Source organism: Centruroides sculpturatus, unplaced genomic scaffold (assembly GCF_000671375.1).
Source record: "Centruroides sculpturatus isolate CEXI.00-Female unplaced genomic scaffold, Cexi_2.0 scaffold5, whole genome shotgun sequence".
NCBI classification, from domain to species: domain Eukaryota; kingdom Metazoa; phylum Arthropoda; class Arachnida; order Scorpiones; family Buthidae; genus Centruroides; species Centruroides sculpturatus.
The window spans coordinates 1,161,573-1,187,452 of NW_019384397.1; the positions used below are offsets into that span (position 1 = coordinate 1,161,573).

Sequence of the window (25,880 nt, forward strand, 5' to 3'; positions counted from 1 at the left end):
CCATAAAACAATTAACGACTTATTGACATTAGTAGTAATAGTAGTAGTAGTAGTAGTCAGTGTGGACTATACTGACCATCTACTCCAACCTTATTAAAAATAACATCTTCCTCATAAATTTCACACACAGTCAATGTTAACTGGTGTAAGTTGAAATAATTTACAGCGCGTTTCTTAAATTTAATATGTTTACTTTTGCATATTTTAAATCAAATAATAAAATACACACAAAAAAGCACTTTCAGAATTCCGCAGTATTTTACATTGAAGACAAAATGAAGAAATTAAACATAATTGCAGATTTTGATGTAATGCTGACAATTTCACAGTTTTAGAATAAAAACTCATTCATTTTTATGTGACATAACTCATTATTTTTTTTATTGCACCTGTAGAGAGGGATGTATAACCTCACTTAAACCGGCATGCTAGTTTTTACCATATGGAAATATCCGATTTCATGGTCTCCTCTGGATAGACAAACATGCCAGACAATCCACGAAAATATGGTACAATATCATAACAATGAGACAATTTCATTGTTTTATTTGAATTAAAGCATGAGAGTTTTTTATCATTTAATTAGATTAAATTATCGTAAATACATATAAAGTATTTTTGTATTTGTAAATTCTCCTATTATGTTATTAAATCCATACAAACCTAATTTTTGTAAATCAATATGATCCTCAGTAATATTATAAACTTTCACTCTTAGTGCTTGACATAACTGATATTCATTGGTAGGTTTCTTTAAAGCCTATATGGATTAAGAATTTAAAATTTTAAAGGCTTTTATAACTTCAATAATATAAATCTTAAATGCTATATATATATATACTGTAAATTAATTTTCACATCATAATATTGATTATTTAAGAAGAATTTCTAAAGCAAGTTAAATTATTTTTAAATCTACATTTGTTTATATTTGATGTTTTAAAAATTGACAATTTTAAATTTTTCTTGTTATAATTTTCTTTTAAAAAAAGAATAAAAAGACAGTTTACAATTAAAGAATCTTTCTATATTAGGAACACAAAAACAATGATATTGGGTCTTATATTGAAGCTAATCTGGCACTACTAAATATGTGGTCTGTTCAAAACATAACCAAACTTTTTGAATTGGGTGGAAATGGACTGTCCTAGCAGAGTGATGTTGGGCAACACTCATTCATGATAACCTACCAAGTAAGCTACTTTTTTTTGGATTATTGATATATTGCTTCATTCCCTCGTTATCGTTTTTGAGTGAAATGTGCTTAATTAAGTGCTTGTGGCAATTTTTGCAACATGTGATTTATGAGAGCAATGATGCAATGCGAAAGTTTTGTCTGAAACTGGGAAAAACTTTTACAGAAACATTTTAACTTTTAAAATCAAGCTTATGGAGGTGATGGTCTAGGTCAGGGGTGGCCAACAGTTTTTGCCCCCGGGCCGAATTGGAAAGAAAACATTTTTCACGGGCCGAACCAGAGGCTGCCCTAGAAGATTTTGAGGTGGTGCGAGATCTCATTGTGGTGTCACCTCGTAGAGACTAAATTATACATAGAGATTACAGATACATTTTCCACATTATCATGCATTATCAACATTCTATGCTGTGCTGGACATTTCTAATGGAGTGTTGACTCTAATCGCACAGTTACTTGTTGGCCCTTTTTTTTTTTTTTAGCTGTCAGAATTTTTCATCGAGATATTCGGACTTAAGTAGCTTATATTGACAAATGACTCGTGGACCACATAAATTCATTAGATGGGCCATATGTTGGCCATGCCTGGTCTAGGTCATACAGAGTGCTACGAATAATTTATCCAATTCAAAAGTGGTTGTCAATCAGTAGAAGATGACCTTCAACTAGGAAGGCCTTTGACCTCAACTGATGACACTCATGTTCAGAAAATTGAGAATCTGGTGCATGCAAATTGTTATCTGACTGTCAGAGAACTTGCAGAAGAGGTTGGAATCTCAATAGGGTCATACCATGACATTTTAACGGAAAAATTGAACATACATCAAGTTACAGCAAAATTTGTTCCTCATTTGATGACCTAACTGCAAAAAGAAAATCGAGTAGATGTTTGCCTGGAATTCCTTCAACAAGCCAACAATGACAAAACATTCATGCAAAGGATCATAGTATAATCACTTTTTTTTTTATATCAATAGAGTTGTGCACTTTGAATTTTTGCCTCAAGGTCAAACAGTCAACTGCCAGTACAATGCAGGTATTTTAAAACAGTCGCACAAAAAAATTCATGAAAAAAGACCAGAGTTGTGAGACAACTAATGGTTCCTTCACCATGACAATGTGCCTGCTCACTCAGCCTTGTCAATTCACCAGTTTTGTGCCAGACCGTCCTTCCCCAGCTTCCCTACTTACCAGACTTGGCTCCTTGCAATTTTTTCTTGTTTCCAAAATTAAAATCAGTGCTGAAAAGACACTGTTTTGATACAACAGATTTGCTTTAATGTCATCATAAGCATTGAAAGACATTCTGAAAAAACCTTATCAGGACTGCCATCAACAGATAAGTAGTCCTTCACAGATTCACTTCTCACTATCAGTTTCTTCGTTTGACAAATTTCCAAAATGCTGAATCATTTCAATCATCTGTACTGTAAAGGTATTTTTTCATTGCACATTTTGCTTCTTCAACTTCACTCAAAAATCTATTGTAAACTCTGGTCATTACACTGTAGTGAGCAGAAAAGTTTCTGAGTCTCTCATTTGCCAAGCAAAGAATTTGTTCCAAAAAACATTATTTGACACCCCCTTTTCTGATTGACTTTGATCCTCATTAGACCATGAATGATGAAAACAAGAACAAATTATTGCAACTGAACACAATCAAAAAAAGTGAAATCACAACAAGAAATGTGTCCACATTTGTCAATGGCTCTCAGTAGACTGGAGCTACAGTCCCATGTGTACTCCCAGTATACCTGAACAGGACAGCATAGGTGAAGCAATTTTGCTGAGATTCTATTAGTTCTTATGAGAGAAGTAAACTGATAGAAGAAAACAATCTCTTTGAAGTATATGCTGGCCTGGACAAGCGAAAACACTTTTAACTTATCCTTATCAGTTAAAATAGTTTAAACAAGTAAAAATGTAAATAAGTGAAAATAAAACAATTCTTGCAGGCAATTCCAGTTTTCCCTGAAATCACAGTGAATTCTAGTATTGACTAGGTAATACTAAAATTTATGAAAGAACTTTGTTGAAACTAATCATAACTAGGAAAATTGGGTTTTAACAGATTTCAAGTTTTCCCAGTAACATATACAGTAGAGCGTCGTTTATCCGAAGGTCGGATATCCGAAACAATTCCAGTCGACAAATTTAAATTTTCGCCAGTGCTGTGGCGCTGCAATCTTCGGCTATTTCTTGGGTTACTCAAATATTTTACGTTTTTGATACTAAATTAACATCTGAAGACTGAAGTATAATTTTTTTATTGTTTTTATATTTTTTAATATATTTATTTTGTTTGTACGAAATAAAAAAATAATTTTTAACGATACAATAGTCTTCGTTAGGCTTAACATTGATGAAAATTGAATGCGAAGTGACACGCAACGGAGAAAAATCTCAACATGGGATAAATTAATATATTTTTTCGTACACGATTCGTTATCCGAACCACCCCAGTTCCCAATTGATTCGGATAAACGACGCTCTACTGTATATCCATTTGAAGGATCAGAAACCATCACTTTTTTGATTATTGAGTATTTAATACTGATATATTTAAACACCATTAGAATTCAAATATCTTGTTCTCAAAACACTGGGTGTTTTTAAGAATAAAAGGAGCTCAAGAAAAAAACTGTTCTTGAAAGTATTTCATTTCTAGTAATCATATGCTTATCCACAAAGTGAGTACACTTTATTTATTTATCATTTATTAAAACATCAAACAATTTAAATTTAAAAAATTGTAGTCAAGTAGCCATGTCTTATATATATTCTCATCAAATGAGTATTGAGTATCTGTTTGGAAATTCTTCTCTAATGAAATATAGTTATTTCCTCATATTTTATCAGTTTAAATATCTTACATAAAGAAAAAACTAAATCTCTTTTTTAACATAAATCATTACTAGCTATAAAATGACAACTTCCTTTACAAAAATTTTATGAATTTAGAGCTGAAGTAAAATTATAAAATATTACCTTTATAACATTTGTTAAATTAAGAAGATTAATTCTTCCAATTTCTTCAGGTCTTACCCAAANATGAGTATCAACATCCCAAACAAAGCCTTCTGGTAATTCCAATCTTGAAAGTTGTGCTCTCTAACAAGAAAATTAATATATATATTTTTTTAACAAGATAATTTAAATTATGCATAAAATGAAAACCAGAAAAAAAATTTTATACTTAATATTGTATATTTTCATATTATAATACTATAACATGAAAGTATACAATAATTTTTGAAGTTTTGAGTATAAATAAAACTAAAATAAAAGTTGAAAATACTTGTGTTAATTTTATATTGTATTTATATTCCATTAAAGCATCCACATCCAAAACCAATAATTCTTCATATTAACAGCATTTTGAAAACAATAATATTGGTTATCATGTCTAATACGTCTGATAATGTGTTATCAGATATTCAATGATAACCACAGACTGTTTCATTCCATCAAGCAGGCTCAAATCAGGTTCTACCACTCTGTGAAATCAGCCATTTTAAATGCAACAACCTGATAGATTGGCAGAATTTGAATATCAATCAATAGTTAAAGATAAATTTCATGCTAAATCTCCAGAACTAAGAACTGATTTTGTTTATAAATCTGACAAACTGCTAAAGATATCCTTTTAATATCATGGAAATGTCTCATTACATATTATTTTGTACACGTTAAATATGTGTATACAGCAAGTCCTCATTTAATGTCACAACTTCCAGGAATCTATTGATGGCATCAAGTGAAGCAACATATAATGAAACCAATTTTGCTATAGGATAATTGATATAAACAAAATATAATTGTTATTATTTTAATTGGATTGCATTTACAACCTCCAACATTTAATTTCCACCTCATAGAATCAATTTTACTGTTTATAAACAAAATTCAACAATGATTCTTGTAAACAATTACATGTACAGTACTTGTATCTTTCCTCAATAATGTTAAATGAAGACTTGCTATGTATTCATTACAATTTTGTATACTGTTTGTTTTATATTATTAATTCTCATAATTTTTTTATTCTGAATTTAAACAAGTAATATAAAATAAAACATATTTTAATATTATATACAAAAACATGATGATAGTTATGTAAGTATTGAAAACATTTGCTTATAATGAAATTATGTGATATTTGTAAAAGAACCACATAAATAGCTTAAAAAAAAAAAAAAGTATTCTGTTTTGAATTAAATTGTTGTTAATAATGCAAAATTTCTGTAGAGAATGTACCATACAGGAACACCAGAAGATTGATTATACACACATTATTATTTAAAAAAGAAATGCCTCAGTCCTATACACATATATATATAGGACTTATGAGGGGTAAATAGCCAAAATGCATTTCTTTTTTTAGATAATAAATTCTGTATAATCAATCACCTAATGTTCCTGTATAATAAGTTAGCATCCTACATCAATTTTGTGCTTCCTACCAATGATATTTTTAATTACATGTTTTTGAGACTATTTTTTGTAACATGTATAATATAGACAACTTTCAATTAAATTTTTTTATGAAAATAATTTGTGTGTAAATTTTTATTACAAGATTTTATTTAATTTGATCGTATTTGTGTTAATTATAAAATAACTCATCATTTTAATACATCTGTAAAACAAAGACAAAAATTATTGTTTGTAGTTCTTTAGATTAACATAACAATTTGAGAAGATGAGTTTTAAAATACAAGCTCACAAATCACATTCCCAAATTATGTTTCAATAACTTATATTAATTTTCACAGATCTTTTTATACATCTATATAAATAAAAATGCAAATGTTCATTTGTTCAAAATCTTAAATCTCCAAAAATTCTTAACCGGTTGCTTTAAAATTTTGACAATGTTGCATTCGAATATGTGCATGTTTTTATATTATATAGATGTTGAAATTCTCCTCACGAGGGAGAGGGACAAAATTAAGGCTTACTATGAAGAACTGATTTTCTATTAAACTATTTTAGATGCGGTTTTTCTGCATTTTTGATTGCATTTTAATAGGGTACATCAAGAGAATGTACACTAAGAAGGGATTTTTCGAAATTCCCTGCCATGGGGAGTGTTATACATTTATAATAGATACATTTTGAGCCACAGCAACACATGGCTGGGTACAGCTAGTATGCTCTAAAAATACAGCCTACGTACTAATTATAATCACATTGTATTTAAAATTAGTTATATAGTAAGAAGAAAACTTTTCTAAAACAAGTTTTGTTTGATTTGTATCTCATTTTAAATCATTACATTTTTAAATTTTTCTAAATTAATTGATTAAATACTAAATCATTTAATCATATAGATATCTTAATACAACTGACTGAAATTTGCTTTTTTTCTTTTTTTGAAATATTATGCAAAAGCCATTACGATGTGATTAGCTTAAATTACATAACAGTTCAAAGAAAAAAATTAACAAATACAATTTTTAATTGATTTTTTAAATTATATATAATAAGCTGTAGCAATGATTATCATTCAATATTATTACTTATAATTTAGTTAAATAAATGTGTGTCTAAACTTTGTGCTTAAACTAAACAGTGCTTATTAAAAAAACAAAAGCTATTGAAAATAATTACCAATACTATAATATCTAAGAGCTCTAAATTCTATTTATTTATATTTCTAAATTATTACACATTAATAATTGTAATAATCATTTTAATAAGCATATTAATAAATTTATAATTCTTCTATACATTAATAATAATATACTTTTGGTGAATTAAAATTGATTTCTTTTCTAAAAGTTATTCTAAATTTTATAACTAAATTTATGTAATTAAACTTACTTCTTTAATAAAAACTGTTATTGATTGCCCAATGCTAAATGGCTTTGGTCTAACTGATCTTAAGCTACATTCTGCTCGAAGTATGGAATTTACATGACTTATAGGAAGATAATTATGTGATTTGCAAGTACGAAATCCCAGGAAAGTTACTTCCAACTCTTGATTTGATTTGAAACTTTGCAGAGGATTGATACCCTAATTTAAAAAATAATGTAATGTTATATATATGTTAAAACTATTATACTATGTACAGTAAAACTTCTAATCTTGAATCCCTCCTTAAGTCAAACTAGTGAAACTCAGCAAGTGCTGTCCAACCTATTGACTTCTGAAAAATCTCTTTGTCATCTGATAAAATGCTTTTAATACAGCTGGACAAGCAAGCCAATAACATAGCTCATTTCACTTGAAATGTTATTGAGTTACTTATCTAGTTGTATTAAAGCCAGTTTGCTAAGCAATGCACCCTTTTTTCATAAACAGGTTGTCAGTTTATTGAGAATATCAAACTTTGATGTAATGTATTATGCAAAATTTAATTTTTAATAAATTCAATGTAGTATGTAAAAGTAATTCTGTAATATACCTAAATTTGTAATAATTAATTCAATCATTATTACATCCTCATAAATTATCCTAATAATGATTGAAATAAATATCATAGACTTAAATACATTACAGAATTATAACCCTTATTCTACTAATTTATACTTTGCATCTGAATGAAAATTTTCTATTTTTCATATATCTCCACATATAGAACTCTACATAACTCAAACTTGTTATTTTTTGTCCCTTTAAATTCAAGATTGAGGTTTTACTATAATTTTAGACACACATATATATATTTTCTTACCTCAGGCACATTATCAGCAATTTCAGTTATATGTATACGACCAGGAACATTACCATTAACTAGGATATTCAATTGAAATAATTTCACTGACTTAATGCTGAAATATAAATTCTTTATTTCATTTAATAGAAAAAATATAAAAACTAAATCAACAATGCAATGTCAAATTTTAACTATCAACACACAAAACAAGATCATCAAATAGATAATTAAAAACTTTTTGTGTATGTTTGTGTGTGAATATTATTTTTTTCTTTGTTATATACCATATTAAAAAAAATAAGTTTACATTATAAGTACTGAATGAAGATATATACTTCAAGTATTTTTAAAATATTTGCATAATTATCTTTTCTTGCTTTTTATATAATTAATGAATTTTGAAAGCATACTTTCTGCATTTCGGATGATTGTAAAATAATAAAAATTTCTCTCTATGTTATAAATAAAAAATATAATATATTCATTCATAACATATCTGCAATTGCTATGACTCAAAAATTATATTATTTAATAATAATTAATAAACACTGCAATAACCTAAAAAACCAGCAACAATATTTTAAACAAAATAAGAACATTTATGCCCATGTTGAACCAGTGAAAACATTAGCACTGTGTTTAAAGTATTGTTGATGGTTTTTAGGTTATTGCAGTATTTATTAATTTCTATTTTTAACCAGTTGTAAAGTAGCAGTTGTTAATTTAATAATAATTTACACAAATATTTTTCAATTTATATGGCAGAAGTGCTTGTATACAGTTTTATATAAAGTAAAATTACTTAGTCAAAATTATCTGGCCACAGAAATAATTATGATGTTTCCAAAATGTTTATTACATTTATCTTCCTAATATAAAACACATAATATTAAGACATAATTTAACTAAAGATTATAAAATAAAATATAAAAACAACAACATTAAAGTTATTTTGGTCAGTTTTCAGAAATATCTTAATCAAATTGATAATGGAAGATTACAAAACTCATCCATGGTATGCTTTTTTGTTAAATATGTCAGACATACCAATTATATATAAAAGAAAAGCTGTATGAAATATTTCCTCAATGGAAAGTTAATTTCGTTTAAATAATTTTTTTGTTATGGAACAAGTATAGTATATCATTAATCAGTTCAGAATTATGTCCATTTTGTGAAATAGAGGATTTCTCCATACTACATTGGATTTTTGAATATAAAAGTATAATTGTTAATAAGACAGAAATAAAAAGTTAATATGTGGGTAGTCAAGTAAAAATTTTAAACAGTTTTCAGATGTTATTCAACAAAAACTGCTTTGTAAGATTTATTTTAAAATTATTTCAATTATTAAGTAAGATTATTGTCACATTTCCTTCCAGGAATATGTATACCTTAAAAGAAATAAACAAACTAACTAAAATCATATAATAATGTAATTAATATAAAAACATCTAAGTTAAGCCTGAAATACAAGCAACTATAGCTGCTGAATTTCTTTCCTGCAAACAATCCTATGCTAATTTTGTCTTCATATGTACTTTTTTTAAATATTTTGTCACTATGGTCATTTTCATTAGAAAACATTATTAATTTGTAAAGATACAAACTAAATAAAATTTTCTTGAAAAACAATGCTGACTATTAAAATACCTATTCATATAAAAACAATGTTTATTATCTGCTTAAATGCACATTCTAAAATAATACTAGAAACTACAAGATACCATTAGTTCCATTAGTTTAATTAATTGTCAACAACATAAATTAATTGCATTATATTATGAGATAAAGACATTACAAATTATTTAATTCTTTATTCATTGTTCACTTATTTTTGTTAATTCTTCTGTGAATATATGAATTTTAACTGTCCAATTATGAAAATGCTTGCAAATACCAAACCAAAACATAACTTTTCTATTATTGGAATAAAAATTTTTATTTAATAATTAAATTTCAATTATTTTCGTAAATTTTAAAAAAAATTTATAACAATCAATATTATATTGTATTAACAAGCAAATTTAAATTATTTCACATATAAAAACTTACATTGCTTTATATCTATTGCCAACTTTTAAATTACAATTATTTTCACTTTGTAGTTTTTCTTCCTTTTCCACTTCATCGCAAGAAGCTGATTCAATTTTTGATTTCTTTCTTTCTATTTTAATTTCATCTGATTTTTCTGTAGAAATAGTTTCTTCTTCTTCTTTCACTGATCTGAAAATATAACAATTATTATTATACTAAAAATATACATGAATATACTTTCTGGTGTGCTTCAAATTTTTGAAGCATACCAGTAAGTATATTTATGAAATAAACTCCTTGATGTGTGTAATGTATAAAGACAATTTTTTTCATTAATATAAATATACTTTTAAAACTTTTTCTTTAAAATGAAAATCTATTTCTTTCAAATTACAAATTCAATATAAAATAAATTTGTAATTAAAAGATTTATAATTATAAATATGAATGATGTGTTACAAATTTTAGAAAATAAGCAATTAATGAAAATAGATTTAATTCGGAAGTATATCCTAATTTAATCCAGCAGTTGTTTGGCTTTAATATAATTATCAGGCATAGAGATATTTATATACAGTATGTATATTATTTTATTGTTGTAAAAACTATTTTTGTGTATAAGTTTAAAATAAAATGTACTTTTATTTATAATAACTGTAATCTAACTTATTACATAGGCAGTGATACAAAAATGAGCAATAATTCTGTAGAAAAGGCCTGGATTCAATATTCAATACTTGGTTAAACTATATCCTTTTTGTCACTCTAATATAATACTAGTGATATCAATATTGTTTGAATAAATAAAAGCCCAATTAATTTTTTAAGCTCTTTTTCTAAAATTTTATCAAAAAATCTAAAACCTGTTTTATTCATGAAGCAATATAAATTTAATGGAACCAATCAACATATAGCAAGTACCAAGTATTATCAAATTTTCTGGCTCATATTCTGTTTCTCATTCTTCATTCCATTTTACTTTCAGAGCAGCTCCTGTGCAAGATATGGGAATGATCTTTCACCCCTACAACACTATTCCCATAATGATTTAAATGTGTCTTCTCATTTCTCCTAATGCCATTGTTCTTTTTTTAATATACTCCTAGATCTCTCTATTGACGAAATTTTAAGATTAAAATTCAAAATTTGAAATTTTTCAATTTTTATTGAATTTTTTTACAACTAAAGGCTTTCCATTTTTTTTCTTGTACCAAAGTTGTTATTATTATTGTTATTATTATTATTATTATTAAATAATTTAATGTTGTTGTTTTAAAATATAATACAAATAAGCAAATAGGCAAAAACATCACAATTATTGAAGTTTTATGCATTTTTTATGGAATGCTAGTTTTCACATTAATCAAAATGGTGTATAAACAAAACCAAAAACTAAAACTCCATTGCACACATTGTTATTAAGTCTTTGTCATATGACAGAAAATAATAAATAGAATGAAAATAAACTGTTGCCCAATCAGAATTGAATATGGATTTTTCAAATGATGAAATTATAAAAATGGCTAAAAAATTGATTTTTGCATTTGTTGACATTAAACTGAAATTATAAACAAATTCAATGAAGAAAAAATAATCTTTAACACAGACTAATAACAAAAACCATAAAGTTAATCATTTTCAAATACATGCAATTTTAAAAAAGTCAGTCCACATAAACATGACCTCCAAAAAAAATGTCAGTCCCAAAAGTGTTAAAATTTTAGGATCTGTTGATTATATTCATTTATATGTTAGTTCTTCAATAAAGCATGTTTTGGGTATTTCCAGATGCAGGAGATTAGATTTTGCTTGAATTTATTAAGGTAGATAATCAGCCAAACTCAATTTCATAAGGTCTCCAAATTTATTCCTTCCAAATGAAATTTAATCTAAAATAATATCCTAAAACATCAATATATTTTTAGAATCTTTTCCAATCTGAAAACATTATACAGTAAACACTTGCCAATTTGGACAAACTTTTTTGAAAAACTGTTTAGTAATATAAAATTTCTTGATAATAAAAAATTAAAATTAAGGAGTGTTTTCAATATCCAGAACTCTTTGTACATTACTGTAGTCAGTAATTTACTAAAGACTGTACATTACTGTCATGAAATTTTTTTATCTCATTTCATATAACAATAAATGTAGCAGTATAACCTACTAAAGCTTAGTAAAACTTCTGTACATAATAAATCACTGTACTATATATCTACCATCTCTTTTTCCATATTGTTGGAGAAAACAGCTCACTAACTCTGACAACCTTTACCCCCTATTAGTCCAAGTTAGCAAGAGGTTTACTATGATAAGTTATCCACTTGCCTGAAACATGCCTATCACATAGGAATTGTTAGCATTTAAAAATTTACCAATTTGATTTATTAACTTACAACTTTATTAGTTCAAATATTACAAATAATTAATGTTTTTTTTCAAATTGTTAACTTACAAGCTATTTTCTTTGCTTTCTTTTTCTTTGGCATCTTCAGTTTCATTACATATTTTTCTTTTTAGCTTTCCAGTTTTTTCACATTCATCTTCATTGCATTTCTTCTTCTTTTGCTTTGAAATTTCATCACATTCCTCTTCCTTCATCTGCAAATGTTTCCTTTTTTTTGAGTTTTCTGAAGCCTTGTCATTGATGTTTGAGTCAACATGTGAATTAATTTTTGAAACTTGTACATTTTCTGATGATTTATTTTCTAACTGACATTTATCATTGTCATAATCATGCTGCTTCAAAGTACCAATATTAATGTTATCTTGAATACTAAATAAACAGAAAAAATAATTTATAAAACATTTATTTTTATAGCATAAATAAATGCTGTACATTTATTTAATATATTTATAAATTCTGTAAAAAATAAAGTTATGTTTGAATTATGTATTAAATATATCACTTTATAGATGATTGTAACTTAATACAGTGAAACTTTGATCTATCATTCCCATATTAATTGTTTTCCAGTATCTATCATGTTTTTCCCCAATCCCATAAGTGGACTAATACATACAATGCAAATTTTTCCTGTATTCTTTGTTCCCACATCGTTTGTTTTTTCACATTTGTTCTATATTTTAACTGAAAGAAAAATGCTATCCCACATCAATCATTCTACCTATGATAGAGGATGCTAAATTAAAGCACATATTTAAAATTAAACCCTAACATTCATGTATGAAAATAAACCAATTTCCCAAATAGCCTCTTTTAATATACTGTATTTATCTAATAAGATAATAAAATGCAGTATTGTACTATAATACTGTAATCATACCAAAAGACAGACAGATTACTGTCTTTTCCTAGATAATTTTTGCGATTATTTACACAGCAATTAAATGAATTTTATTTTATTGTACATATTGGACACATTTTCTAGTAAAACCGCTTAAAGCCACTTTGTTAAAAGACAGTTAAACTATTTATGCTTTACATTAGTTGCTGCAGCACAAGTTCAACAAGGTTCAGAGTGCTGAAAATAGAAGTTAAGATGGTTGCAATCATAAATTATATGCATATTTTGTACTTCAAATGAAGATTGTGACATAAAAAATGTATTTTGAACTGGTTATCAGAAAAATTATAAACATGCTTTTCCACAAAATTTTCTATTTTGATATAAACATCTTAAGATTTATTAGTAATGCTTACATTATACAGTAGACCCCTATAATTACGATTCCTATAAAACTGTGAAAAAATTGCGACGGTATCCGTAAAAACCCGTAAAAAACTCCTATAATTACATAAAACATCATCGGGCAGCCGAACTACTTTCCCGCCGTCCGTAGCGCCACGCTACAGAGAGATTACTATCGTCTGTACAGTATTATATATAGATTAGGTACTGTACATATAATTATATATTAACTTATTGTAACTTTATTATAATTAAATATATAATTTCCGCCGTCTAGCGTGACGCCACGCTACGGAGCTTTTACGCTAACTATCGTCTGTACAGTATGTAAATTAGGTACCGTAAGTCTAATACAGTACTGTAATTTTATACATTTCTTGGGAAAGAAACATTTCTTATTCAACGGCGATTAAAATTATTTATATTAATGATGTCTCCAAAGTTCTACGAAGTTTTCACAGAAAAATAAGTTGTTAGAAATCAACCACTATTTGCTGATCTGTTCCGCAACGAAAACAAGCTTTAGCAATGGGGATGTCTAATAGTGCACACTCGGTAAGTAATCCTACAATTTTTTGTTTATAGCGTAGTTTATACGGATTATTNATTTACATATTATTCAATAACTTCAAATATCAAAATATTTTATATTTTCTAAAATTATTTTTTTAAATTGTTAACTTACACCCTGATATTTTCTTGGCTTTCTTTTTCTCCAGTTTTATTAGATTTTTTTCTTTTTATCTTTTCAACTTTTTCATGTTCATCTTTATTAAGCTTTTTTGCCTTCTTTGAAATTTTATCAGATTCCTCTTCCTTCATCTCTATATGTCTCTTTTTTTTTGAATTTTTTGAAGAGTTATCATTAATATTAGAGTCAATATTTGAATTAATTTTTGAAACTTGTACATTTTCTGATGATTTATTTTCTAGCTGAGTTTCATCATCATCATCATCATCATCATAATCATGTTGCTTTAAAATACCAATATTGATATTATCTTGAATTCTAAAATAAAGAATATTTCAGATTATTTATTTATTTTCCATGGAATTTATAAATATATATTGCATAGACTATGATGCTAATAATTATGAATAGCGCAATAATTAAATTATCTTAATTAGTACAATTTCTATAACATTATAATAATGAATATTAAATGGCATAAAAATGCAAAATAACAAAATTGCATAAAATTATCATCATATAGTAGTAAAATTAGAAGATTGCAGATTTTCTATGTCAATTATTATTACTTTGAATCAAAATTTTAACAAATTATCATAAATAAAACTAATATAAGATGATATAGTATTACTGAATGAAGTTATATTTAGACGAGCATTATTTACTATTAATATAAAATATATAAATAATTTACAAATTAACAACATATATGAGGAGTGATTAATAAATAGGTCTCCATTTTTATAAAATTAGTTTGAGAAGAGATCAAATAATGGATTAGTCTTAAAAAAGCCAGCAATGAGTTGCATAACTTTCCTAGTTGTTAAAAAATTTTATTTAAAAAATAACTTTTATGTTATTAATCATATTAATAATAAATAAATTGAGTATGGCACTATATGTTATAAGATTTTATCACAAAAATGTTGTATTATTAACTATTATAAAAAGACAAAATGCTTAATTTTGATGGTGTAATAAGTTTTATAAAAAACCTGTAAATGTTAATAATGAATAAAATCTTCATTAAGTCAATCCCTCTCAACATATGACATACAATTCCCTCTATCCTTTCCATGCCTCAACCTTTAATCACCAAAATTTAACAGCATCATATAACAAAGCCCCTTATATGCAACTACCAAGCCAAATTTCATTTCTTAATCATTAGCCCATCCTGACATATTAAATGAAACACACACACACACACCAATTTTTTACTTTTTGGGTTCAGGTCTCTAAATGTGGAGATTTTCAAAACATCTAAAGAGTCAAATTTAACATGATTCCAACAATTTTTCTTGTTATGTATATGTTACTGTGAATGACTGATATCTGGCAAATGTTGAGATTCTCCGGTGAATGTCAGCATTCACACAGTTGTTTTGTGTATGTATGAAATATTTAATATCATTATTCTTCACTTACACCGGCAAATGTCGACATTCAGCATGCACTGATGGTGATTGTTGAATAAGAATATTTTTATTACATTAAGACAAAAATGCAACTTTTTAATATGTCAAAATAGGAGAAAGCTTAAGTAACAGCACATGTAAATAAACTGCCGAACCTAAAACAAGCAGTACATTCTTAATCAGAAAAGAAAAATAATATGCAATAGTAAACTTACACATATATTATGTGATTAACGTTATACAATCTTATTTATTGCAATAACTTAAATTGTTATGGCACTTTGAATTGCACAGGAGTCCCGTGCTTTTACAACTGCATTTATTCGTGGAACACTTCTTTTTTGCAATGACAGCGTGTATAGCCTTGCCCTCCACTTTTCGAATTAGCTGCAATTGCTTCTCTCAGAGCTATTTCTTGAGAAGAAATCTCATCTATGGAAAGTTACTTTTCTTTACAAATTACGAACTGGTCTGTTAATGGCATCTTTTATTCAGATATTGCCAACGCCTTAACGTCGACCTCTCTCATCTTCCGCTACATGACCTGACAAACCAATCCCCACTTCACAGGATCAAAAGACCTTGTCCTACCTCTGGCTACCCACAAAGGATTTGGCAACAGACTGTCGCCTCTCTGTCAACATCGGCTTCTCGGGTGTCGTTTCGACCTCCACCAAAGCTTATCTGTGCTTGTCGACATACACCGGCAATTGTTCGAATGTATAATAATATAACCAAATATTCTGTCTTTTACCGATGTATTTTGTATGTGTCGACATTCTCTAATTTCAGTCTTTCACAGTAACATATACATAACAGTCAGGAAAGTAAAATAGTAAAAATTATTTTAATCATATATATTCATACTTTATCATTATCACCATTTAAGATTGACTTTTCCAAATGTTCAATCCATTTTTACATTATATACATGAAACAATTTTTTGGGCTTTTCCATTTAGATTTAAATTTTGACATCTAATGAAAAAGCTTTCAACACTTCTTTAGTGTTGAAATCCAATATTGCCAAATCCTGGCTTGTAAAAAGATGCAAAATACAGTAGAGCATCGATTATCCGACTCAATTGAGAACTGGGGTTGGTCGGATAACTGAAAAAACGGATAATCGAAAAGTATGAAAAAATACATTATTAGTATAGTATATTAGTATATCCCAAGTAATTAGTATATCGATATTAACCTACTTCGCATTGAATTTTCATCGATGTTAAGCCTAACAAAATTTTTTTAAAATAATAATTGTCACTATTGTATTGTTAAAAATTATTTTTAAATTATTTTATTGCTCACAAAACAAACAACCACTCATAATTAGAAAATTAAGCCTCGTTTAAATACTGGCCCTCCTTTCATGGTTGAGCCAATGTTGACAGCTAAAACACACAAAAATTTAACAAAAATAATATTAAAGTAGCCAAAACATATTTTAATTTTAATTTAATTAATTTTAAATTAATGAATTTTTAATTTTATTATATATTATTTATTATTTTCAAATTTTAATTTGTTATTAGAGCATGTAATTGTCTTATTTATACATTACATAATGTGTATTTGAAAGTTTTAAGTTTATTGAAATGAGTATTGTTCAGGATCAAGAAATAAATTAATTCACTTTTCATTATCTCTTATGGAAAAAATTCCTTTGGACTTCAAGCAATTTTAAGTTCAAATGACCTCTTAGAATTAATTAAGTCTGAAGTACATGGCACCACTGTATACAATATGTAATAATTTATATACATAAAGCAACTTCTACAAACCCAATGACATACATAATACACCAACAACTATTGGATTATATCAGGCTATTATATCACAATTATTTTAAATTAATTACTAAATAATTTGTCACTAGAGAAAGCATTAGGTGCCATCTCTTATTAGATTTAATAATTATAATTATAATTAAATTAAATTAATTTAGGAAATTCTGGAAGAAAAGAATCAGTCTGGAGCAAAACTCTAATCTGCAACTGCCACTTATCGTGCAGATGCATTGTTAATATGCTATTCGAGCCTCCAATCTAAACTCCTTTTGCAGATATATTATATGTAACTGATGATGGTTAGCTCGTGTTCAAATATATCTGGAAGAGAAGTTCAGATTGCAGGCTCGGGTAGCATAACTGTCAAACACATCCATATAGCAAGCAGCAGTTGTGGGTTTGAGTTCTGCTCCAGGCTGATTCTTTTTTCCAGAATTTTCTAAATTATTTAATTTAATTATAATTATTAAATCTAATAAGAGATGGCACCTAATGCTTTCTTCTAGTGACAAATTATTTAGTAATTAATTTAAAATAATCACAATATAATCCAGTAGTTGTTGGCATATTAAATAATTTAGATCTTTTCAATCTGTAGTCAATTTCATATAATCATTTTTACTTGCAGATCTTATTTATTTAATAGATAAAGCATAACATATAACTTCATTTTATACAATAATTGATCATTTTAAAACACAATATTTGACTAAAAATTAAAATTTAGTTTGCAATACAGTCAACCCCCCTATAACACTGTTGATTATTCCATTTTATATGAATTCATGCTGTACGAGTCACTTAGATTTTACAAATATGTGAGCCGTTCACAGCCTGGCACACGCATTTGTAAAAATCTAAGTGACTCGTACATCATGGAATTCATATAAAATGGAATAATCAACAGTGTTAGCAAATCAAAATCAAGAACAAGCCTGTTATACATTGTCAAGCAATTGCTAAGGATACTAACACAATAATATTCTTGTATAATTTCAATTAAAATGGCTGACAGTATTTTTATAGAATTAAAAATATAGAAGAAAGTCTGATGTCTCCACACATCCATCGTGCCCAATCACCAGGAACAAAACAGTCTTCCTTTATAGAAACAATACTTTATTAGAAGTTCTGCCTTTGCAAAATTATGTAAAACAGTATTAAAATGGTTAAAGATCTAATAAAAAGTCATCTCTGCAAAGGAAGATTGTTTTGTTCTTGGTGATTGGACATGATAGAAGTATGAAAATGACTTAGTTTCTTCTATATTTTTAAACTGAATAATATTCTTGTTTAGTAAATAGTATTAACTCCAGAGAAGCCGTTTAAGGACAGGAGCTGGTAGGACGTGGTATGCATCGCTCCTGTTTACGATCGCTACATCGACGTTATTTGTGCTCAATCCAAGGATTATTGATTACCGCTAGATTCATCTAACAGTAAGCTTCCGTTCAAAGTTTTCTTTTTCCTGTTTTTACGCCGCTTGCGGAATTAAAATCCGTTAAGCCGTTTNGCATCATCTCAGCTATGTAAACCTCAATGTAATCTCTGTGCACAATTGCTTATTATTTTACTCTGTGTTTCCGCGTAACCGCTTTGCTACTATGCACCAATTTGTACATATCGTAATGTGTAAGTTGCAATTTTTATGGTAATTTGTATCCTATTGTATTTCCTTGTATAACTTAGCATATTATGTCATTGACTAATGTGCCCTTCTCAATGTATACCTCTTTATTGTATAGCTTACTGTTTTTATTAATGTTAATGCTCTCTTATTATTCAGGGCACTATGCCCATTCTATTTTGTAACCACATTCTTATGCATATTGTGCTTCAGCACCCTACCCTGTATTTATGTATCCATCCATCATCTTGTATAGTGCAATGAGCACTGGCATACAGCCACCTTTATCGTACACATTGTATTCTGCTTTATACATATTTATGTTCCCGGTGCTTGACAATCATGTGATACCCCCCTACTCTCTTCTTTCCCACTTTCCTTTAACTTTCATCCCCCTCCCTCTGCACCCCTCCTTCTTTCCTTTCTCAAACGGCTAAGTCGCAAGACAGCCTACTAATCTATATTACAAGTACAAGTATTAACTCCAATACTACAGCAATAGTACAAAACCTTAAATCAAGCAATTTCAAGAAATATTAAATTTAATTTAAAATAGCTTGTACATTTACCTTTTAATCTTAGCATGGTATGATTCTCTAATAGTATAATTTCTATCTCTTCCCTGTAAGTCATTTAAGTGCTGAAATATATAATTTTCATTTAGTTTGTCAAAAAATCAATCTTGTATAAAAATTAACGAGCAAAATTAATAAGTTCCACAAACTTGACTTCATGTGGACTGAAAAGGTGTTGAGTTACCAAAATTGACAAGTTTTGCAGCAAAGCAATGTTGCTAGTCTAAATAGCAGAATTTTGGTAAAAATATATGTGCAAATTAGTGTACATATTAACTACATACCAATAGTGACTATTTCTACTTGTAGTTAAATTTTAATTTAAAAAGAATATATTAGCTACAGTAGCGCCTCGATTATCCGACTCAATTGGGGACTGGGGTTGGTCGGATAATTGAAAAGTCAGATAACCAAAAAGTATGAAAAAATCCATTATTTGTGTACTATATTATTATATCCCATGTAATTAGTATATTAGTATATCGCTACTAACCTACTTTGCGTTGAATTTTCATCGATGTTAAGCCCAACAAAAATTTTTTAAAATAATAATCGTCGCTATTGTATCGTTAAAAATTAGAAAATTAAGCCTCGTTTAAATACTGGCTCCCTTTCATGGTCAAATGAGTGTTGCCAGCTAAAACACGTAAAAATAATATTAAAGTAGCTAAGACATAGCCAAATATTGTAGCGCCACATCACTAGCGGACATTTGAAATTTGCCGACTAGGACGGTCGGTTAATCGGGGGTCAGATAATTGAGGCTCTACTCTATTCGGTGGCTACTTTTGAGTTAGTGACATCTGCACTATGGTGATTTGCAGTGAAACTTTTAAATAAGGCTTATATTTGTTAATATGTGAAACTGATGTTAATTTCAAGTGCAAATTGATAATATCATATCAATAATTAAATCTGCAGTATTTACTTAATATACATGATATTTCATATAACTTGATAATAATTATTTCTGCATTGCATTCATAGTAGATGATGTGATTTTTAAGTAATACGTACTGAAAACTCAACTCTTGATAACTGAACATTCCTTAAAACTCATCATGTTGTTCAAAAAAACCAAAAATGCATGTGATCAATTTTTTATATCTATAACTGAACACTAGGATCAAATAAGTTATCATTCTTCACTGGCAACATTTGACAATAACATCAATTCTACATGTTAACAAAGAATATAACCCCTCTTCCAAACTGCCACTGCAAAATTGTCATGACATGAATGTCACTGACTTGAAAGTAGGCACTGAATAGTCATTATTTTTTTCTTTTAATTAAAATTTAACTAGGAATAGAAATAGTCAATATTGGTACATAATATGTATATGAATTTGTACATGTAATAACTTTTAAAAAATTCTGCTGTTTAGAACTTAAACTAGCATCATCACTATGCCATAATAATCATCATTTTTGGTAAGTTGTCACCTTATCAGTCCACATTAAATTGAGTTTGTGAGACTCTACTGTATATAATAATGTATTATTTGATATGAAATAATTATAAATATCATTAAACTAATTATAAAAAGTGTTTCCTCTAAAGAGAAGAAAACATAATTATGATTGTATTAATTATCTACAACTATTTAAATATCTTTCTGATTCTCTCTAGAAAATGTTTTCATTGAGAGTTTTTTCTTTTAATTAAAATATCTGAAAGGAAAAACAACATAATTTAAAAATTAACTTTTTTTTACTAATTTATATTACAATTAAAAACAATACATTATATTTCTTATTTTCAGTTTTAAATGCATTCAGAAAATTTATCCTTAGTTTACATCATCAAACATAAAAGACAAGATTTCCAATTTCCTAAAATATTTACAGAAATTTTTTTTCCATTGATAAAGAATAATTAAAAAAATAAACATCTTATTTATTTAAATATTTGAATAATAGCTAAATATTAATGAGAAATTTTTTAAATACTATATACTGAAATCTATTAAATAAACATTAACACATCACAGTCTACTGGGTTTGAAAATTCTCCCTCCATTAGAGTTGAAGGTATATTATATTTTAATTAACATTCATTTATTTTTAATGTATGGTCATAATCAATTAATTTAAGTTAATAATAAAATCATTATTAAATTCTTTTAAAAATTCTAAGTTTTACTTTTTTAATATTTTTAATTAAAAAAAATGTAGGCTATGTATTGTACTACATTACCCTTAGTGATGGAAGATATACTAAACTTCCAATAGCATGTCCTTTAAGTGCTGCTAAAATGAAGAACTTCTTAATTAAAATAGCTTCACATTTAATTATTTGTTTTATCCTGGGCTGGAAAGATTTAAATATTTATAATTAATAAATATTTGGAAACAAATAAATTTTGGTTTTTAATATATTTTACCATTTACTACATTAAAAATAATTTTCATTGATTATCAAAATAATAATAATAATAATTTTAGTGTTAGAATACACAGTAGAATCACTTATTATAATCAAGCATATTGTTATCAACAGTCTAATATTATCAGAATTAGCTTATTCCAAAACACTTATTGCAATTTTTAAAATTATAAGGGTTTAGTCAGAATTTTGGTTATATTTATATATTTGAGACTAATAATGCAACACAATAGTTATCATTTATCGTAATGTCTTAACAATAGAGGGTGTAGTCATGTGATTTAATGTCTTAGCTCTGACCACCAAAACAATTCATCTGCCATATTGGTTGCTGATTTTGCTTTACCTTATTCATTTACTCTACTATGTCAATGTGCAAGAAAAAAATCTTGTCTGGCTATGTATGCAGCTGATTTTGAAAGGTAATGATTTGAAAAAAGAGAGATAATTTCTTTTATTAGATGGGATCCATACAAAATGCAACCAACAGATTTTTCATCCAATGATCTAACCACATGGCCCACTATAGAACATGGTGACATGTAAATTATTAAGTTTTAACAATTATTGCTGCCACATTGGATCAGATAAAGGCATACAAATTACTTGAAGCTCATAATTGTTAATATTTGACAAGAGGATTTATCCACCATAATGTTTTATCAAGCTGTTGGTAATGATTTAATTTTGCTTGTAGGAAAGATATGTATCTACACAAGAGATTTGTATAACTCACAACACAAACTGCCTTACTAAAAATGAATGTAGCTTTATATTTAAAGTTATATTTTAAGTTGATTAAGGTGTATTTGTATAGAAGTAATTTTTAACTGTAATTACTAACAAGTTTTTCCTTTTGTCACCATAATTTTGGTTCTTTGCAAAGTCTCTAACAATCTATTGTTGCTTTAAATATATTATCAGATTATTAAACTATTTACTTAGGTGAAAATATCACAGTTTCTTACATTGATTTTTTACATTATTTTCATTATAAACTTTACTTCTTTGTTCTGTTTAACTAATTTTTTTTCTCTATGATGCAGGTTTAAACATTAATTCCAGTTGTGAAAGAGATGTTAAGGTAAGAAGTTTATTTTTGCATTGTACCTTTTATTTCAGTTCATTTAAATATTAAATAAAATCTTATGTTCCATTTGTAGTATTTTTTAGATTGTAAATTAATTCTGTCTCTCACTGTACCAACCCTGTAGGAAATTTATAACTCCACAAAAAATTTTCTCAAAGATAGTTCGTTCATAATATTTCACTCCTCCAATTTTTTCCATAGAAATTCATTACCTTCCTCATGATTGAAAAAATCATCGTCAAATAACTGTTTAGTAGAATTAAAGTGTGAATTAAGAAAAGCATCTCACTGTTCTCCACTTTTCACTGTAAAAATTCAAGTTATCACAATTCAATTTTTAAAACATATTACCAGAAACAAGACCAATTATGCATTGTACACATATTTGAATGAAAGGTTTATTACAAATATGTTAATTGTCTGTTAGTAGAATCAGTAAAGTTTTCCTGTTAAATCTGGCAAGCTAAGTCATTCACCTTTGCCATGAAAAGTCTGGTTTTTATCTTAAAGGTGAATTACCACCAGATTTAAAAAAATAACAACTGATCTTTATGCTTTCCACAATTGGAATCACAACCAAATACTACACAATAAACCATAGTAAATTCAAATTAAACTTCAGGAATATGATTTATTAAGATACACAGAGATCAAGCTCAACAACCATACCAAGAAGCAACCAAAACACAGACTATGCAAAGGAGCATGTGCTCCTTTGCATAGTCTGTGAGTACATAGGTGAAATCATGTGATGCCATTTGTACCCCAGTATTGAAATGTTTCATGTTTAAAATATTAGTTATTTGTTTGCAATACAATAGTTTAAATTTGCTGGTGTTTTTTATTTCAGTTACAACTAGCTATTGTTACAGAAAAAAATCAGTAAATAAACATTTTTATTATTTTGTCATTTTGTTTTATGAATGTCTAACTCCATCATTGACCTACGTATCTCATGTAGCAATTAAACTAAACCCTCCTAAAACTCTGGATGATTCTAATATATCTTTTTCCACTCAGAAGATAATAAATTTGCAAGTTAAAGACACAGATTTTACAAATCTTTCTTCATTTCATTTCCATTTCCATGCTGAATGTGAAACAAGATTATCCCAGAGCCCTGGGTTCTCATGATATATATTGGAGTTATTGCAGATTTTCACTTCAATATCACACACATATGGTAGTAGCTAGCAAGATTTGCAATAAAAATTCTATTTCCAAAAAGTTACATAAATATAATAGTTACAAAATACAGTGGGTGATCGGTTAACGAACATAATCCGTTCCAAGACTTTGTTCACTATCCGAATTGTTCATTAACCGATTATTGATTTACTATAGGTTTCTATGGGAATTTGATTAATTCATTCTGGAGACCCCCAAAAAATAAAAAATACATACTTTCTTACTACATTTATTCATATGTAATAATAAAAATACATATATACACGGTCTTGCATTTTTATTAGTCATGTTTTTTCCATTTGTGGATGTTAAAGAATCTGTCCAATGTCTATTGCTTTTCTGTCTTCATGATTTTTCAGAAGTAATTAATAGCATTGTAATTGTAGAGATCCTTAAGCCAATTAACCTCAACCTGGTTTAGATGCCATTTTAAGACCGTTGTTCTGACATCCTCCCATTTCTTCAAAAGATCTTTAATAGCAGATATCAGCATTAATCTGCTTTTGCAGAAAACATAAAAGAATTGTTTCTGTCAGAAATATAAAAGGCTGAAATTACAAGGGAAAATTTCAAAGTTCGGGTGAATACTATTCGATCAGTATATACTGGGTTGAACGTCGATGTTGACGTCTCCTGTGCTCCAAAATATTTTGAATTGTTGCCTGAAGACAAAGGAAGACCAATCGGTATTCGTTATTTTATGTCGCTTCTTCTTGTGTTTGTTCAGTGAAGTGTTCGTTGTCTGATCATAAAAATCTTTTGTGAAAGTGTTCAATATCCAATTTGTTCGTTAACCGATCACCCACTGTACTAAGCTGACATTTATCTAAATCTGTAATCTATTATAATTCATTTTTGTTGTGTATTTCTATTTATTATTTTTTGTTTATATCTTAAAAAATATTGTATCTTCTCTTTCTATATTACTTGCTCTAACCATTTATAAACAGTGAAGCATTTTATAGCTTGATTTTTAGCCAGTTTGTATCAGTTTTAAAGTTTTTACTCCTTTTATTTGTCAATTTTTTCTATGGTTTTAGAAGTTTTGTTTTTTCATTTTATAGTTTTACTATGTTTTCAACACTTAGTTAATCCAGTTGTCACTATTAGTTATATTACAGTTTTATCATTATACGTAATAAAGATTGAAGAGAAGCATATGATCTTAAATGCAATTTCTTTTATAAAAAATAAAATCTATTTTTTCCATCGATAAAGTGTTCCTTTATAGTAAGTTCTCTGTAGCAAATTTGTGCTTAACTCCAAAGAACATAAAACCAAANGAGGACTTTTTTATAGAGATGGTTTTTCAAATTAAACATTTAACTTTAGCAATTAAAAATTTGAAATTTTTTTGTTCAAAAACAGTGCAAATGTAATGATTATATAATTAAGCATATACTTTTAAAATTTGGAATAAGTTATAAATACATGCAGACAACTAAGCTTAAATTATTCTAATGATAAATGATAATGATAGATTAACTATCTGACCAAAGCCTGACTAAATTAAATTCATAGATATTACTTAATTTCTAAAATTAAGCAGTTATGCCATCATTT

General features: G+C 27.4%; 1 protein-coding gene across 1 annotated transcript in view; it reads right to left on the reverse strand.

Moving 5' to 3' along the window:
* Positions 1-21,965, reverse strand: part of LOC111618456 (protein RRP5 homolog) — a 35,523-nt gene extending 13,558 nt beyond the window's left edge. Inside the window, exons 1-9 of the mRNA XM_023360001.1 lie at positions 21,851-21,965; positions 19,645-19,715; positions 14,235-14,558; positions 12,352-12,672; positions 9,915-10,085; positions 7,878-7,974; positions 7,022-7,216; positions 4,184-4,306; positions 664-760 (exon numbers count right to left, since the gene is read on the reverse strand). Of these exons, the coding sequence (XP_023215769.1) occupies positions 664-760; positions 4,184-4,306; positions 7,022-7,216; positions 7,878-7,974; positions 9,915-10,085; positions 12,352-12,672; positions 14,235-14,371 (1,141 nt within the window). The 5' untranslated portion in view covers positions 14,372-14,558; positions 19,645-19,715; positions 21,851-21,965. The remainder of the gene's footprint in view (positions 1-663; positions 761-4,183; positions 4,307-7,021; positions 7,217-7,877; positions 7,975-9,914; positions 10,086-12,351; positions 12,673-14,234; positions 14,559-19,644; positions 19,716-21,850) is intronic.
* Between the last annotated feature and the right edge of the window lie 3,915 nt (positions 21,966-25,880).